The sequence below is a fragment of the Lonchura striata genome, chromosome 2 (genome assembly GCF_050655825.1).
Source record: "Lonchura striata isolate lonStrDom1 chromosome 2, ASM5065582v1, whole genome shotgun sequence".
NCBI classification, from domain to species: domain Eukaryota; kingdom Metazoa; phylum Chordata; class Aves; order Passeriformes; family Estrildidae; genus Lonchura; species Lonchura striata.
Window position 1 is genome coordinate 75,680,457 of NC_140704.1, and position 19,336 is coordinate 75,699,792.

The 19,336-nt window shown below is 40.6% G+C and overlaps 1 protein-coding gene and 1 long non-coding RNA gene across 4 annotated transcripts in view; one reads left to right on the top strand and one right to left on the bottom strand.

Moving 5' to 3' along the window:
- Positions 1 to 15,323, bottom strand: part of LOC116183179 (uncharacterized) — a 34,733-nt gene extending 19,410 nt beyond the window's left edge. The window contains exons 1-2 of one of the 3 annotated variants that reach the window (XR_013340436.2): positions 14,996 to 15,323; positions 14,774 to 14,911 (exon numbers count right to left, since the gene is read on the bottom strand). This is a non-coding gene — a long non-coding RNA (uncharacterized LOC116183179). Of the gene's footprint in view, positions 1 to 14,757; positions 14,912 to 14,995 lie in introns of all 3 variants that reach the window. The other 2 variants (XR_013340437.2, XR_013340435.2) reach the window with 2 other exon arrangements.
- LOC146768309 (uncharacterized) lies at positions 6,553 to 14,287 on the top strand. Its single transcript, XM_085571651.1, is given in 1 exon segment — positions 6,553 to 14,287. A coding segment is annotated over 1 exon segment (2,124 nt). The 5' UTR covers positions 6,553 to 11,433; the 3' UTR covers positions 13,558 to 14,287.
- Positions 15,324 to 19,336: the final 4,013 nt, after the last annotated feature.

Genomic DNA, 19,336 nt, shown 5'->3' on the forward strand with positions numbered 1-19,336 from the left:
TGTAGGTTGCCAAGAAATAAGAATAGAAGTAATAAATGAGAGTTTAAAATAGGAAAGAATATTTTTCAGCAAGAATTCTCAGAATTTTTTTCCCTAGACATTGTAGAGAGAACAGTTGAGAAAAAGGAAAACAGGAACTATTCATAATGATAAGAATGAACAGAGGCAACATGCTTGCTGACAAAAACATCCCACAAACTTGCTAAGTTCTGGCATGTCTCTCTGAAGAGAAAGAAAACTAACTTTCTTTCTGTGGTTTGTTGGTGAGGCAGAGTGGCAATGGAAGAACAAAATCCAGTAACAGAGGAATAAATCTTTTTGTATTTAGATCCCTAAAGTCGATCTAAGCAACCTCTCTAGGCCAGTCTTATTGTCAAAGTATGAAATCTGCTGCCTATTAAGAGGTGGCAAATGTACTTTTGTGCATATGGCAGCTACAGTAGGCAATGAGAAATAGTGCAAAGAGCCAAGAAGGTATTATCATGCTAAACTTTAAGTGAGTATGGGAAAGACAGATCTGTTTCATTCCTTCATCTAACAACAGAAATGTAAATTAAAAAAAAAATGGATAACACTACAAGTATAATCAATATTTTTCAGTCTGTATACCAGTGAGATAAGTTGCATCTCAAGAGTGATTCTGTCATTAAAATGGTAAAATATTCTGCAGTCAAGAAAAAAATTTCTTGACATTTTCATTTAGTCTGCCACTCCATCTACAGAAGGCTTCAGAGTCCAAGTATAGTCAAGTATAATTTTCCCATTTCTCCATGTACCAGGATAAGAAACTAAGTCATAAAATTCCTATACAAGCAGTTTTGATATCACACAGCAAGAAAACATTTTCTAATTTTGCAGACAGTGGCTCTGTGGATTTTTTTTTCTAGGCTTTTAATTGTCCTTGCATAAATCTTGCTGTATTTTAGGTTGAAAATTTTCCAGCATTCATGAATTGAGGATATCACATCTTTTCACTTGTATCTTATGGGTAAAATAATGCACAGGGTTTCTCTCAGGCACACTTCTACTAGACCAATGTCCTAGGGTGACTCCTAAACCAAGATAACCACTAAACCCAGGACTTCTAACAGATTATTTATTTTCATTAGCTGTAGCTTCCCACTCTGTTTTCTCTTGGGAGTTGCTGGAAACTCCCTCTACATCAATTTTTTATCATCCTTTGTGAGTTGATCTCCCTCTCCATTGCATATCAGCAAGTCTAGTCATAATGAATGAATGGGGTGTACAGACAGGACCCAGGAAGGAAATTTACATTCCTCTGAGTCTCCAGTTTGTTTCTGTACTCTTCTACCTTCCAGAAATTAGCAGAAGGTATGTCTTTGACTCCTCTCACCTATTCTTCCCCTCTGCCAGCTAATCTGGAACATTGTAGCCCAAAAAAGAACTTCTTCATTGTATTAATCTGTGATTAAATTGCAAGCTTCTCTTTCCCAGAACAATTTAAAATGTTACCTGTACCTTTGAAAGTACCTCCCTAAGAAGTAGGAAGCTGTGACTCCTCTATATACACTTTTATGGGTTAAAAAACATATTCTGGATGTTTTAAAGGTACCATCATCATGCTGGCAAGTAAAAAAATTGTCAGTTTACAGTGCAATGGGAGAGAGAGAAAAAAACACAAAAAGAGCAAGAGACATATGCAGAACAGGCAGCTGTAGAAAAACACAGGCAGGATGTAATGCAGAATATACAATGAATTATATGGGGGCATCTATATAGATAGAGAACTTGTGCATAAGAATGCGTTGTCTCTTCAAACTTGGATTTGGTCTGCTGTGTCTAATTTTGGGTAAATAACTTCCTTTCAGAAATTTGGAAGTAAAAATAAGATTTTGCACATTCATTTCTATTTCAGAACAGTTTAAGGAAAATCCTGGAGGTTTTTTGAAACTTGGTTTGAGATTCCAGAATGCATTGGGTTCAAGTTCAGCTGGCAAAATGCAAAAAAATGCCAAAACTTAGTGCAAAATAGATTTTACTATTTCTCTAAGGGATGGACTAAAATATCTTCCCAGTGTTCTTTCTTTTTTTTTTTTTTGTTTTGTTTTGTTTTGTTTTGTTTTGTTTCAGAGTACCTTTCTAGTTTCTAAACTTATTTTCATCTACTGTATCAAAGTAGATAGTCTCTATTTTTTCCAATGGAGCCCTATAAAAATGTACAAGGGGAATATGAGACCACAAAACACATACCTAATGGTAAGATAAAATGTGTATGGGGTGAATATTACCAGACAGAAAAGTGACAGCTTTATGACAGCCTGAAATGTGTCAGCATACAAATGAATTACACTAATAATTTCCAGAAACTAAGAAAGTATCTGGTATAGGGAAGTGCTTCCTCACTCCTCTCTAGCCTTACTGCATTCAGATACCTCAGTAACAACCAAATGGGATTTTATCAAACTTTTGAGACATTTCACTTCTGAATTGGACAGCAGTGTGAGAAATTTCCTTCTAAGAGTAAATGGCTTGGAAAGATATAAGCAGCAGAAATTAAGCACTTAAAATGGAAATAACATCTTAACCACAACTGCTAAACTTATACCTCTGTCACCTCAAGCTGTGAGTTCATATCTCAAAAGATATGTGACAACAGGCTGACTCAGTGCTCAGATGAGAGCCATTTAGGAAACATCCAAGCAGAAATTCCCATAGCAGCATTCCCACTGGGCTGCTAATGAAGTAGTACCCATTACATGTGTTTAACCCTATCCAAGACAAGACATATAATTATTGTCTTCTCTGTCTAGTGACGTAGTGACTCTGACTTTACAGATGTGAAACCTAGTATCCTGGTCTGAGGCCAACTTGAATAGTTTCTATCATCCCTCAACCTCATTTGGTTATACAATTCTCTGTTTCTTGCTCTGGAAGAGTCAAGGTTTAGCCATCAACAGATAGGCATTCACTGGTCTTCACTCTCATTTTGCAGCCATGCAACAGGAGACTGCTAACCACAGAAGACAGTTCTCAGCCCTTGTCTTGTTTTCCTAGACGAGCCAGACAGAGTTTTTAGTCTGGTAGCCATGAATTTAAGTTATTAAACAAGACACTTCATCCTAATTGTATGACCTCTGACTGAAGCAGAAAGGCAGATCTGCCTCCTTTTACAACTTGATTGTCCAATGAGGAATCATATTTACATACTAGTAGGTAAATGGTATGGCTGAATTTCAGTCCACCTGCCTAATATCCTTCTGTCGCCCTGTTCTTTTGAGAGTTTTAATGTTCTTCTAAAGGTTCCTATGCCTTCTGATATTTACATATTTCAACCGAGTTTTCTCACGCATGTTTATGTAAATAATGATTGTTTTGCTTTCTTCTTTGAGGGTGGAAAAAATAGATGGACTGTTGGTTTGACCAGTGTGGTTGAAGAGGTGGCAGATTCACCCTCCAAACCACCGTCACTTTTGCTATTCTATATATAGTGGAGTCAGAAAATAAAGTTTGCTTTTTTGGGTTCTTTTTGGGTTCTTTTTCTCTCCTGTTACATTACATCTGCTTCTGTGAGTTATTTCATGTCACAGTGTGACATCCTTCAGCCTATTAAGATGACATAAAATTATTTTCCAATTTTCAATGAACACTTTGATTTAACATCCATGCACATCTTTAAAAATGTCAGATTGTGACAATTCTTATATATGTAGCATATATAGAAAAGCTGTTAAAACATGGAAGTCTTGAGATCTGTTTGCCTGTAATTTATTTTGTACATGAGAATGTGTCATAAAAGTAAAGGATGTTCATAGGGTCTGATTTCCCCAATACACAACTTCATCTAAAGAAAGTGATTTATCGCTCTTAAAATTCCAGCTTTGAATATTTAATCCTGCTGTTGTACTGCTTCAAAACAGCCATTAGTAAATTCAGTCTATTTTCAGGTGAGAGCCTTAAGGCAAGGTCTTCCCACATGCTTTGCCATTTTTCCAAGCACTGGGCTTTTTCCTTTTTTGTATGTTTTCTGTGTCCTCTGGATGACGCTAGTTCAGAAGAACATTTCATAGAAATTTAATGGCCCTTGTCAAGTAGGTTGATCTACAGACACACATACTCTCTTAACATGCTCATGCTACTACTAAAACTCATGGTTAGTATGCTCCTTAAATATCTGTAGACATTCTTTAACTTTGATTTTATGAGGAAATTAAACTAATACTGAAATAAGAGATTTTCCAGAGATCACTTGAGCTAACAAAATGAATGTATCAAAAATGAATGTATCAAAAATGCATGTATCAAAAAAATGAATGTATCATGTTTGTAGAATCATATGTTGAATTTTAAGAAACCTCTGCCATGGTGCAAAAGACATAGGAAAGAGAGAAGAAAAAAAATCTTTAAAGCTTCTTGCAAAAAGACAAATACCAGAGAAGACCAGGAATGCAAAGAACTCAGATAAAGGAGGCCCCTCTGTCAAGGATGATGGACTTATCCAGATAAGATAGCAGAAGAACAAAAGCATATGCGCAGAGGAGAAGAGTTCAAAAGTTCAATGCAGAGGAAGACTATGGTATCAGACTCAAAAGACCACCAGAGACCCCCTAAAGACCACCACAAAAAACCACGCATGCCCAGAAGGGCGTGGACCTATTTAGCATGAGAGGCGAAGACAGGCGGGGCCAGGGGTTGAATATGCATAGAAAAGTTGTGTAATGTATTGCATATGGAACACCTTTGTGAATAAAATTGTGGGACAAACTCCAGCTCGGGGCACAAGATTTTGGAGAGCGATCTCACTTGTGCCGGCTGCTGTCATACATACCCACTTCATAACTACATCGAGTTGTGGAGTCTATTTATTTATTCCGCGTATCGCTTCATTTGGCGACCACGAAGGGACTTCTCTGCTCGTCTGTGGGTCCAGTTGAGGGCAGACACCCTCAGGCGCCGCGGGGCACTTCCCCGGAGGGATTCTGTGCCTCGGCTGTACACTAAGGAGAGCAGACCACGGCCCGTCGATAAGCGGACCAAAAGCGGTATGTATTATTTTCTTTTGTTAAGGAACAGCACTGATAAGTTGCATTAAGACGTTTTTGCGCACAGGTTTGCCAAAGGGGCTTGCAAGCAGATCAGCGGAGGAGAGGTTCCCCCCCGAGGCTGATTGCACAGCTCGGGGAAGGAGAGAGGTTGCACCCCCCCAAAGCTGATTGCGCGGCTGGAGGGGGGGAAAAGGTTTCCCCATGGTCGATAGAGTGGCTTGGGGAAAGGGAGAAATCCCAGTTTCAGTGTGGTGTGTTTGTTACACCTGGCCGTGCGTGCTTGCATACGTGTGGGTGTCTGTGTGAGTTTAAGAGGGTGAGATAGCTCGCCGCGCGGCGTTTCGATATTGCTGGAAAGTGCTGGGGTGAGAACTGGCGGTGCTAGGATATCTGAACACAGCACGGCGTTGCGATATTGCTGGAAAGCGTGGGGGTGAGGCAGCTCTCAGCCAGCACTGTCTGATAGAGCAGACGGGCACATCTGCTTAGTGGGGTAAGCAGTGCGCATGCAGGGCAAGGGCTGTCTCTGGTGAGTGAGAGCGCAGCTCAGAACTAAGAGAGTGTGACGTGGCAATGCTAGGATACCTGAACGCGGTGCGGCGTTGTGATATTGCTGGAAAGCACGGGGGTGAGACAGCTCGCCGCGTGGCGTTGCGATATTGCTGGAAAGCGCGGGGGTGAGACGTGGCGGTGCTAGGATACCTGAACACGGCGCGGCATTGCGATATTGCTGGAAAGCGCGGGAGTGAGGCAACTCTCAGTCAGCACTGTCTGATAGAGCAGATGGGCGCATCTGCTTAGTAGGGTAAGCAGTGCACATGCAGGGCAAGGGCTGTCTCTGCTGAGTGAGAGCGCAGCTCAGAGCTAAGAAAAGTGCTCTAAGCCCAGTGTGGCCAATAGCGCAGTGGGTGTGCACAAACTGCGGTTTATAAAATTGTTTTAAACACGGCTAGCTACTAGCGCAGCTAGTACAAGTTAGGACTTGCAAGCACCACTTACAAGCATCACTGGTTACTAAGTGTTTGTTATGCGGTGATACTGCCGTTCAAGATCAAGAGCATATGCTGCTGAGTTCTAACTAAAAAAAAAAAAAAAAAAAAAAAATAAATTTTTATTTTTTTCTTTTTCCTCCCCAGTGGTCTGGATTAAACTCGTAGGAATTGGTAATTTGTGTGGGAAGGGGCAAACAACAAGTTACATACGTAATTAAAATAAGTAAAGGAGACATAATGGGAGCAAAACAAAATACAGAAGTATCCAAGGCCAGCCCATTAGGATGCATCTTAGCTCACTGGAAAGAAATAGCAGGCAAAGGGGGTGTGGAAAATAAAAAGAGTTTAATCAAATATTGCTCCCATTGGTGGCCACTCTATCACCTAGAGGAGGGGGCCAGATGGCCTCCTACAGGTACATTAGAGTATAATACCTTGTTACAGCTAATGCTATTTTTACGAAGGGAAGGGAAATGGGAGGAAGTTTCTTATTGTGATATGTTTTTCTCCCTCCGAAATAACCCTGATTGGCAAAGGGACTGTGGCATCAGAGCCCCCTCTGATCCCCTCATTCTAGCTCTTGAAAAAGAAAACAGAAGCAAAACAAGGAAACTTAAACAATGCTGCTCAGCCTGTAGTATAGGCCAGAGGTGCACCAGGATAGATAAAGTTTATCGCACAGCACTAGAAGAACAAGAACAAGATCTAAGCTATCTATTCCTCACTTAGGAAGGGAAGAAGGAAGGGGTGAGAACTTAGGAGAGGCATCAGCACCACCTGCAACACCTATACTACATACACCACCTGCATCACCTGCAACACCTACACTACATACACCACCTGCATCACCTGCAACACCTACACTACACACACCACCTGCATCACCTGCATCACCTACATCACATACACCACCTATACCACCTACACCACCTGGTCCACCTACCCCTTCTCTTCCTTCAGAAAGAACACATGCTCCAACCCCCATAAGCAGCCCAATTGCATCTCGAACCAGAGGACAAATATTGCAAGGCCCTTTATGAGAGACAGTAACATCGGAGGGAGAAAAGGTACTAGTTAAGGTACCATTCTCCACCCTTGATTTGGAAGCATGGGAAAGGGTCGCGGGAGATTACCGAAATGACCCTTTCAACACTGCCAAACGTTTACGATACATTATGAAGCAACACAACCCAGACTGGGGTGACATTCAATTGTTATTAGATGCATTCACTGAAACAGAAAAGCAGTTGGTTCTAAAAACAGCAGGAGATCTGGTAGCGGACCACTTTAGACAACAACAAGTAGATCCAAGGGAACATTTTTCACTTCAAGACCGGGCTGGAACCCAAACCAACCAGAAGAGAGACAAAAGCTAAAGAAATATCAAGACTGGGTGATATTGGGAGTGGAAAGAGCAATGCCTAAAACCATAAATTGGTCAGCTCTATATGCTATTAAACAGGGACCCTCGGAATCCCCCACAGAGTTCCTAGACCATTTGAGAAATGCAATGCGGAGCTATACACCACTAGACCCTGCATCTGAGGTGGGGATACAACAACTAATTAATCTATTTTTGGGGCAGTCCACAGGGGATATTAGGCGCAAACTCCAAAAGGTTCGAGAAGAAAATGCCCGGAATTTAGAAACTTTACTGGGAGAAGCTTGGAGGGTCTTTAGCAACAGGGAAGAAGGATATAAGCGAGGGATGAAAAATTTAGTAGCAATAGTACAGGAGGAGCAGAGAGGAAAACATGGAAGCAGGCAGGGGCCATCCAGGCAAGGCCCCCCCTGGTTGGGCAGAAATCAATGTGCAAACTGTCGGAAACAGGGCCATTGGAAGAGGGACTGTCCAGAATGGAAACAAAATGGTCAAGGGAATCAAAGGGGGGGAGTAGTGGCCCATGTGCAGGAAAATTAGGGGGGACCAGAGGAGACTACCCCAGCAGGCCCTCTGGTTATAAATCTGAAGCTGGGGGAAATGGAGAAAGAAGTAAAATTCCTAATTGACACTGGGGAAACATACTCAGTTCTAAATACAGCTTTGATGCCCATAGGAGATGATTATGCTATAGTTACGGGTGCGACTGGCCAAACTGAAAAGGCATTTTTCTTCAAGCCACTCAAATACAAACTGGGAAAGCAGTGGGGAATCCACAAATTCCTATATATGCCCAACTCCCCTGAGTCACCTTTTTGGCAGAGATTTGCTAGCATAATTACAAGCAACCATTACATTTAAAAATGGGGAAATTACCCTGGAGGTAAACAATCAAAAATATGTAGAAATATTAAGTTTGATATTAACCACTAACGAAATCATGAGGGAAACTGAAATTAATAAAGAGGTAATGGATCAGGTATTCCCTGGGGTGTGGGCCTCTGATGTACCAGGGAGAGCGAAAAACGCTTCCCCTATACAGATCCGGCTAAAAGAAGGAAAGCAACCGGTCAGAATTAAACAGTATCCCTTGAGGAGGGAGGATAGGGAAGGGATTAGCCCAGTTATTGAGAACTTTTTGCGTCTAGGATTATTAAAGGAATGTCAGTCTGATTTTAATACCCCTATCCTACTGGTCCGCAAACCTGATGGGTCATACCGGTTAGTACAAGATCTGCGAGCTGTGAACAAGGTAACTGAAGATCTGTATCCTGTGGTGGCCAATCCCTACATGTTATTAACTTGCTTAACACCCGAATTAACTTGGTTTACCGTTTTAGATTTAAAAGATGCCTTCTTTTGCCTTCCTATCCATGAAGCCAGTCAGAAAATTTTTGCATTTGAATGGGAAAGCCCCAAAAGTGGGTGAAGGACCCAACTTACGTGGATGAGACTCCCACAAGGATACAAAAACTCACCCACTCTGTTTAGAGAGCAACTTGCAAAGGAATTAGAGACCTGGAAAGCCCCTCCCGAGGAAGGGAAGCTGCTACAGTACGTAGATGACATCCTGATAGCCACACGAACGAAGGAAGCATGCGTGGCCTGGACGGTAAGCCTCTTGAACTTTCTGGGGCTCCAAGGGTACCAGGTATCAAAGAAAAAGGCCCAAGTAGTCAAACAGAAAGTAATTTATCTGGGTTACGAAGTCAGTGCTGGACAACATAGCCTGGACCAAAGCCAGAAGGAAGCAATATGTCAAACCCCAAAACCTCAAACTGTAAAGGAATTGCGAACTTTCCTGGGGATGACGGGGTGGTGCAGATTATGGATCTATAATTATGGACTGTTTGTGAAGCCCTTATATGAACTAATTGCAACCGAAAGCAGGGACATCCAATGGACAATGGAAGCTACGCAGGCTTTCAACCAACTAAAAAAAGCCCTCATGTCAGCTCCGGCTCTGGGATTGCCAGACGTGAGTAAGCCTTTCCTTTTGTTCTCCCATGAGAAGCAAGGAATTGCCTTGGGAATATTAGCACAGGACCTCGGCCCATACCGGAGAGCAGTTGCTTATTTCTCTAAGCAATTGGACACAGCCGCCAAAGGGTGGCCTGGGTGCCTCAGGGCTGTGGCAGCAGTCATAATGAACATCCAAGAAGCACGTAAATTCACCCTGGGCCAGAAAATGACTGTGCTGGTGTTCCACACGGTGTCTGCAGTACTGGAGGTGAAAGGCAGGCACTGGCTTTCCCCACAGTGATTCCTGAAATACCAAGCTATTATGGTAAAGCAAGATGATGTAGAGATAGTGGTGACTAACATTGTCAATCCAGCCTCCTTCCTCAGTGGAAACCAAGGAGAACCAGTGGAACACGACTGCCTAGAGACCATCGAGGCCACCTATTCCAGCTGCCCTGACCTGAAGGACACCCCTCTTGAGAATGCAGAAGTCTGGTTTACTGATGGAAGCAGTTACGTCATCAGTGGAAAACGGCACGCCGGGTACGCAGTAACTACCTGCTAAGAGGTAAGAGAATCCGGACCCCTGCCAATGAATACCTCTGCACAAAAGGTCGAGATAGTCGCTCTTAGAATTGGCAAAAGGGAAAGAGATAAATATATATATGGACTCAAAGTATGCATTTGGAGTAGTGCACGCTCATCGAGCCATCTGGAAAGAGAGAGGACTGATGAACTCTCAAGGGAACAACATTAAACATGCATCTGAAATACTGCAACTTCTGGAAGCAGTTCAGTTGCCAGAGAAAGTAGCGATCATGCACATTAAAGAACATCAGAGGATAAACTCAGAATTGGAAGAAGGAAACGAGCTGGCGGATAGGAAAGCAAAAGAAGCGGCAAAAATTGAGGTAATAACTGAGGCAGCCCTGATTCCAGATGGGAAAATTTCCCTTGAAAATAAGCCAAAATACAATAAATTGGACACAAAATTGATTCAAGAGCAAAAAGCGGATTACAACCCAGAGGGATGGGCCACCGTAGAAGGAAAGTTAGTCACACCCTCCTATTTATTATGGTCCCTAGTAAGGGAGGAGCACCGGAAAACACATTGGGGAATTGATGCTCTGTACAAATATCTGAATGAAAGGATCATAGCTAGACATTTACGAGCCACCATCACTCAAGTGACTCAACAATGTGACCTTTGCCTCCAGACAAACCCCAAGAATATTCCCAAACCAAAACTTGGCCAGATTGGGAAGGGCCAGGGGCCGGGGCAACAGTGGCAGATTGATTTCACGGAATTGCCAAGAAAGGGGGGGTATAAGTTTTTACTGGTCTTAACAGATACCTTTTCAGGATGGCCAGAAGCATTCCCCACCAGGACTTCTAAAGCTCGGGAGATAACTAAGGTATTGGTACAAGAAATCATACCACGATTTTGGGTCCCGGCTACAATCTCCTCAGATAGAGGATCACATTTTATTGCAAAATTAGTACAACAGGTGAGCCAATACTTGGGCATAGACTGGGAACTTCACACCCCATATAACCCACAATCAAGTGGTCAAGTAGAGAAAATGAATCACTTGATCAAACAACAAATTGTACGATTGGGACAGGAGGCTAATTTGCCGTGGCCTCAATCCCTCCCATTAGCACTACTGCGGATTCGAACCAAACCCAGGACCAAAGGAAAACTGAGTCCCTTTGAATTGCTTTATGGGAGACCATATGGGGTGCAAAAGGGAACGTCTGCCCAGGACGTATCACTAACCTCCTATATGATCGCTCTAAATAAACAACTTAGAGCAATCAAGAAATATGTGGCCGGAACTCGGGGTGCGGGGCTGGATGCACCGGTTCATGATGTACAACCTGGAGACTATGTATATATTAAGTCTCTTACAGAGAAAGCCCTAGAACCACAGTGGAAGGGACCATACCAAGTACTCCTTACTACCTTCACTGCAATCAAGATTAAAGAAAAAAACACGTGGATTTACCACAGCCGGGTTAAGAAAGCTCCGGAAGACACTTGGAAGATAACACCGGGTGATGGTGAACTGAAACAAAAATTTACTCTGACAAAATGAATGTATCATGGTGGGTGGGGACTCTTGCTGAAATGTTGTTTACAATCATAGCTGTATTCCAACAATTAGAAGGTAAACCTAGTCAGAACAACGCTAAATGGCTTTGGTCCCAAGCCTTTACTCAATACACGGGATCCATGGGGAAGTCTTCCGATTTAAAAGGTTTAAATCTAACAACTCTGGTCATGCACAGTAACCAAATATATACACAACAAGAGTGGCATAACCAGAAGTTGTGGTCACTTCAAGGGACCATAGGAGAGGTAATTGAAATAGGGTGTCAGATGATTAATGGGACTACCCACAATAAAGTTACCCAAATCAGTGTGAATAAGCGCCAGAAGATCTGCAATCATCCAAGTGAATTAGACTGTTGGTACAAATTCAAATTAAGACAAACTGTTGATGTGGTTTGCCTCTGGGCCCGTGACACTATTAGGCTGTCTTTCAAATTTACAATAAGTTCTATAGCCAAACCTACTACAACCCACTCCAGTACTCAAGAGCAAACCCAAAATATACCATTCAATCTTGAACCCAGAGTTTATGAAATCGGGCCATATGTTATAAGGAATACGGGTCAACAAAAACTGTTATTTAACCCAGAATGGTCCCTTAAACGTGTTGAACTGTTAATGCAAGCTAATATCTCGACAGTTCAGCCAGCCTGCCCCCCTTTCCTAAGGTCATCCTTCGAAGGATGGACAAAGTGGCTACAAAAACAAGTACACCTTCGAGATAGAATGCGAAGGGATTTAACTGGGATATTAGGGACCAGGTTAGGAGTTTTGAATGAGATTGACTCCGAAATATTAATGAATAAATTAGCTATAGCAACTAGCGATCTGACAAAATTAAAACAGCCTTTACAGTCATCTCTATTAGCACTAGGAAATAGTCAGTGGCAAGTCTCAAGAGTGCTGCCAAAATGGAGAGACTTTGAAGATCAGGACCTTAGCTTACTGGTAGATGCATTAGAAAGAGCACAAGAGAACATATCTTTAGCCCTTAGCTGTATACAAGCGCAATTATGGATACAGTCAACAGCTGCTTTAATCATAAGGGAAGGGAGTGAAGGGGTGTTTCCAGCTGAAATATGAAAAGTTGTCTGGGACAGTGCTACAGACTTTGAGAAAGACCTCCAGTTTTGGTGGACCATGGTAAATTTTACATATGATCCTACCACTAACACTGCTACTGCCTTTGTGCTCACTATTTGTAATGCCACGGTTCACACTATTCACCCCATTGTTGCTCTAGGGTTGGGTCATGAAAAGTCAGTACTATACCCCTCAGAACACAGGGCAGGGGCCTGGAAAAACCAAGGGAAATGGCAAACCATTAACCTAGAGCCTTGCATTGCTCAAGAACAACAGGGATTCATCTGTGAGAGTAATCTGATTAGTGCTCAAGATGTATGCCTTGACACTAATCAGGGCATTTGCCACTTTGAAATCCACCGAGACACCAACCAACAAACTATACTAGTATATATAGGCGATGGCTGTGTATGTTTGAGAACTGTGTGTAATGTTATAGAAATTGATAAAAACAAAGTCCCCCTATCTAGTAAAAATAATTCCAATTTCTGCATTTGCAACTTCATCAAGATTACTGGGTGTGACTTTATATACTCAGCACCAGTCGTATCCCACCAGTTAATAAAATCAAACTACACAACCTACAATGAATTACCACCCACACCTATTGGAATGAATTTAACCCTGGTAAAACAATTAATGAAACATCAAGATCTAATCAAAATTATAGAAGAGATTCACAAGAATGGGCAGAGAACTCTGGTTACAGTCCATCATGACGTAACTGAAATAAACAGAGTCCTGCAAAGAATAAAACAAGACGGAAGTCATAACTGGTGGGATGCACTATTTGGATGGTCACCGACTGCAACAAGGATCATGAACACTCTGTGTCACCCCATTATTGTTTTATTAATATTAGTTACTATAAGTCTAATAATGTCTATTTTAACACTCTTGTGGAATTGGAATATGTTACAACATGTGGCCATTCTGACTTCATTCTCTAGAACTCATGGAATCCTGCTAAAAGAAAACTGTCATAATAGTGGGATAAAATCTAGACCAGGACCCCTGTAGTAAAAGAATTTACTATGTTTTAAGAAAAGGGGGGACTGAAATAAGAGATTTTCCAGAGATCACTTGAGCTAACAAAATGAATGTATCAAAAATGAATGTATCAAAAATGCATGTATCAAAAAAATGAATGTATCATGTTTGTAGAATCATGTGTTGAATTTTAAGAAACCTCTGCCATGGTGCAAAAGACATAGGAAAGAGAGAAGAAAAAAAATCTTTAAAGCTTCTTGCAAAAAGACAAATACCAGAGAAGACCAGGAATGCAAAGAACTCAGATAAAGGAGGCCCCTCTGTCAAGGATGATGGACTTATCCAGATAAGATAGCAGAAGAACAAAAGCATATGTGCAGAGGAGAAGAGTTCAAAAGTTCAATGCAGAGGAAGACTATGGTTTCAGCCTCAGAAGACCACCAGAGATCCCCATAAAGACCACCACAGAAAACCACGCATGCCCAGAAGGGCGTGGACCTATTTAGCATGAGAGGCGAAGACAGGCGGGGCCAGGGGTTGAATATGCATAGAAAAGTTGTGTAATGTATTGCATATGGAACACCTTTGTGAATAAAATTGTGGGACAAACTCCAGCTCGGGGCACAAGATTTTGGAGAGCGATCTCACTTGTGCCGGCTGCTGTCATACATACCCACTTCATAACTACATCGAGTTGTGGAGTCTATTTATTTATTCCACATATCACTTCAATATATTTACATAGTTTATTCATTTGTCACCCTATTCATTATCACCCTATCCCTGATACCTATTCTTTGTTTAATTTATTGGTCAGAGTTCAACCACACTTGGCAACTGGAAAAGCCGTTTCAAACATAAATAGAATTCTGAGCTTGTAAACATTAGTCAGAGAGTGGAGTGTGGAGAGCTTGTAATTTTTCTTCTTTCCCCCCCCCTCCCCCTCCCCATACGGTCCCCTTTTGTCCTGCTACCCTGTGTTCCCTCACCCGTTGCCACGCGGTCAGTTCCCCCACCCCCTCCCCTCCGTTCCCATACCCGTTGCTGCCTCCCCGTGGTCTCCTGCCTTCCCAGCAGTCTCCGGGGGTTTCCCCCATCCCTGTCCTATCCTAATTGGCCGCGGCTCCGTTCCCCCCACCCCCACACAGTTCGAAAAGTTGTATCCGAGATCCCGCCGGTATGCCAGGGTGTCTCGGGCTGCATGCTTCTACAATGAACACGTATATTCACCCAAGCCCCGTGTCACCATTCGTCTGTCCCTGCGCTGAAACGGAGCCCTCGAAGAGCTTAAGGGGAAAGCGGCGCCCGCCTCTCCCCTCCTCCCCTGCGCTCCGCCGGCGCCCACCCGGCCTGGTCCCGCACGGCAACAGTAGAGCTGTGGTTACTGCAGGGAAAGATGAAGTCATTGTTTTACTCTTCTGCTAGAGAGAGAGAGGAATGCAATTAATGCACCTTTCAATGTACATACCTCACTTTCATCTTCTATGGGTCCAGCAGTGGGAAGGAAATTGGGTTCAACAGGCCATATATGCTCTAGATGGAGCAAGTAACATTCTGCTCTGCTGTGGCTCTGTCTGTATTTTCCTCACCATTTTCACTGTGGTTTTACTCCTAAACAGAACTGCGCAGTGCTAAATAATATTTAGGACCAGGGTTGTCTTGGAAACTGGAAACTGGACAGGGAAACATGCAGTACGACTTTAATGCCCTGGAGAAATTACACCTCCAGTTAATATTAACAGGACAACCATTACTAACCAACCATGATTCCTCTTGTATAAAGGATGGAGAATGATTTGTTTATGTATCTCATTAACTGTGCCACTTAAGCAAGTATAAGATGTGAGAATTCTCAACAGACAAAAGCAGGACCAGCATCCACATCTAGGATTCACAAGCATACTTCTCTTACCAGAGAAGCTCTTATGGCAATAACGGTGTGTGTTCACACATTTTTCATAGCAGGCTGAAACACATATTTAAATAACTATAGCTGCAATGAAGCATTTCAAGTATGAAATACAAAACAAATCAAACAAAAACAAATCCACCAGAAAAATTTAAAAAGGCAGTCATCACAAATTATTTGGCAGGCTCAGCCAAAGCACTGTGGTGCACTGCCAGCACATCAGAGCCATATGACTTATTTTTTATGTTCTGAAGAAAAAAGTAGTGTAGCATTCAAACTCATTCAAACTGCAGAGCTTTTGTTACAAGGACTTTATCTCACCAAGTGGTCTCAGCATTTCAATTCCATCTTCTAAAACCTAAAGTGGAATTTGATCAAATAACAAATTGATTTTAAAATCCCTTCCATTATTTTCAAAAGCATTGCTCAATTTGGGATCCTCTGTTTATATTTACCTTCAGTTCCATTTCTGCACTCAAATTCATATTGCTGTTTGAGAATAGTTGGCCATTCTAAATAAAGGTGCACACACTTGTCTTTGCAGTGTGTACTGACAAAAGGAGTGATTTCTTGCTTCAGGCTGAAATGCTCACTAAAACACAACCTAAATCTAATATTATTTTACTTTTTGATGTTAGTTATTTAACATTATAGCAGGGTTTCCTTGGGCTTGTATTTAACTTTGCTAATGATGCTAAATTATAGATATTGTGAAAAGCATTTCATTATGCATGTTCAAAACCAAGGTTTTATAATGAAAGAAAAGACAAAAATGAGGAAGGGAGGGAGGGAGGGGAAAATTTTTCCTGCAGCTTCTTGGTACACAGATCTCCTCTCACTGAAGTTAGTGACATTGATGCAGCACAAGGAAAATTATAACAATGTAGAATATTTGTGGAAACATCAGTCAAAGAAAATGCAGTTCCAGGATCATCCCTGCTAGTAAGAGCAAATGCTCAGAGACATTCCAAGGTATCATAAAAACCACAAACTCAAGAAATTTGATTTTCATAGGCCTGGTTTAGACTGTTATGATAATAGTTCATTACATACGTGCTATGCAGGATAATTTTCATATTGATATAAAGGTTCATGGAAATTATAATTTGCTTTTGAAATGTCAATATTTTTCTGAAAATCTTCCAGAAAGCAAGTCTTCCAGATGGAGAAAAGAAAGTCATGTGCAAACATCATAGTCTTAATTTGTAAAGTGCAGTCTATATAGCAATCAAATTAATTTAACATTGCTCTTCCAAGAAGATTAAACAAAAACTTCAGTCTGTATCCTAAGCTATTATTTTCTTTCTAGTACTTGAGTCAAATGAGTGAAATTCAAGGTATTCTAAAGAGAAATAGTAAGGCAATTAGAATGCAATTGGAAATATCAACATAGGTATTAAAAGACACAATTCCTGTAAGTAAAATCTGATTTGAAGAAAGCTAAAAATTTTCCCAAAACTTTCAACATCAGAAATCTATTTTCTTAGGCAAATAAAGGACATAGGTATTTTCACACACCTTGGAGCAAGAGTGAATTATAGACTCTTAAACAGTACCTAAACTCCTCTCTCTCACAATTGCTGCACAGAGGTTTTCATCCTTTCTTATATATATATTATGATCAAGGTACCACCAGACTTTCTGGTGATTTCAGCGTTGGCTATTAGCAGGCCTGTTTTGGAGCCAGGTGGAATTGGCTCTGTACACTACAGGGGCAGCTGTCTCTTTCCACAACATCCACCTCTATAGCCTCTTGCTACTAAAAGCTTTCTGCATAAACCAAATGAAAATATCTATCATTCAAGTTTGAAATAACTTATTAAAACCATGTACCTGTAAACATAAATATAACCTCAGTTTCTCATGAGCAACCTACATAGAGGAGGAGGAGAGATAACTGTTGTATTGCATCTGCAAAGTCCCTCAAGACTGAGAAGACATCAAAGAATGAGAAGAATTTATTCTGGTAGTTCTTCCTGTCTTCTTGGGGCCAAGGTGGATAAGTGTTCCTCCTTCTACATGTCTCTAGCAAGTTTCCTGAAGATATGGACAGGTTACACAAAAACATCTTTCTTTATTTACTTTTTCACAATTAAGGGGACAATATATGCATCAATTCTTTTTACTAAGGTTTCCTGCTAACTGCTTAAATTATATTGTTTGGAAGATGAAAGCAACTATGAAACAGATTATGCTTTTTGGTCTATTACAGTGGAGGGCCAAATAATGCAGTGTGATATATAGCTGAACTCTATATAAAGTTATACTTTGCATGCTATTAGGGCAGTTATACAGTAGAATACTTATACAGCTTTAATTGCACCCAAATGTAACAGCAGCCCTCAGAAAGATATCACTATCATCTATTTCTACGGATGTGAAGGATGATTATGAAAAAAGACTCAGAAATACAACAATGTGTGTGAGTAAAACAACACGGTGTTATTGCTGAGATGGCTTGTATCCAGCAACAGTACACATTTTCCAGTTAATCTTAAAACTATACGATGCTATTTAACACATGTAAATATAGATGTACATTATATTCAGTATTAGGAAAGCAATACAGATTACGATAACACAGAATCTACCATACTAAAACATCTGTTCACTGTATTGTATTAGTCCCATAAAGTTAATTACAAGTCCATGAAATTCTCAGGCTTATTCTATCACCTGAAAACATCTTATAAAAAACTGAGCCCCAGGTTTCACATTATTGAAGCAAATAGAAAAATGTTTATTGACTTAGAGAGGACTTGTATGAATATTTCAAAATACTTATTTGAATCTCTAGGTATTCAACTTTTTTGAATGACACCAACATCAGGGTTAATATATTTTATTTCACAGGAAGGGGCTACTTTTTGATTATCCTTGAAAAACAGAAATCTTACAGCTGAGCATACCTCAATGTTGTTAATTACATTCTGAATTAATATTTTCAAAACTCAGATCCTGTTTTGCTCTTTTGAAGTAAGCTTGATTATTGATTATCAAGTGGGTAGATAAAGGAGCCTTTTTGACATCCAAATTCTAAGCTAAATATAATTTTCTAAATATTATGTACTTTTAATATTCCATCAATGTATTTGGAATAGAAGAGGGAATAATATTTACAAAAACATTGAGTATTTCTTATAGTTTAAAACAGACATTAATATTTCATATCTGAAGGTAGTCCTGGTGGTGAAAATAGGTATACTAATAATTCAAAATACTATTTTCAATGTCAATTCCATTTTCAGTGGTGTGCAAAGTAGGGGAAAAGGAGAAAGAAGAGCTGTGTAACTGCATATTTTTACTTTTGTCACACAGTGCAGTAATACTGCATGAAGTAAGATTGCCATTACTTCCTTAATATAATTCACCCTATCTTTCACCTCTACTTCCAGAAAATCAGTCTTGCTAAGGTACATAACACATAATAAGTGCTGGGCTTTTTACACAAGTAGAAAGCATAGAGATTGTCTCAAAAAATTTACTTCCTACTGTGTGGAAATAACCACTGAAACTAAAACAAAATTGATTGAAAAAAATAGAAGCTGGGATAACAGAAGAAAGGAAAGGAAACATGAATACAAAAAAAACAAAACAAAACAAAAAAAAAAACCAAAAAAAACCACCCAAACAAACAAACAAAAACCCACCAAATTGAAAGTTAGCAATTTATGTAGTGAGAAAAAATAAAAGTGTAAAAGAAAAACACAATCTCTATGTAAAGAATAATTATGGTACTGTTTCTAATGACCAAAACTTAAACATATCCCCTTGTCTATCTAAATAAGAGGGGAGGCTGGAGAACTACCACAGAAGCAGTGTCCTTTTTGTATCTTCTGATACTAGTAAGCAGTGTTCTGAGGCTTCACCCCGCTGGTGTTTCATTCAACATCACTCGAC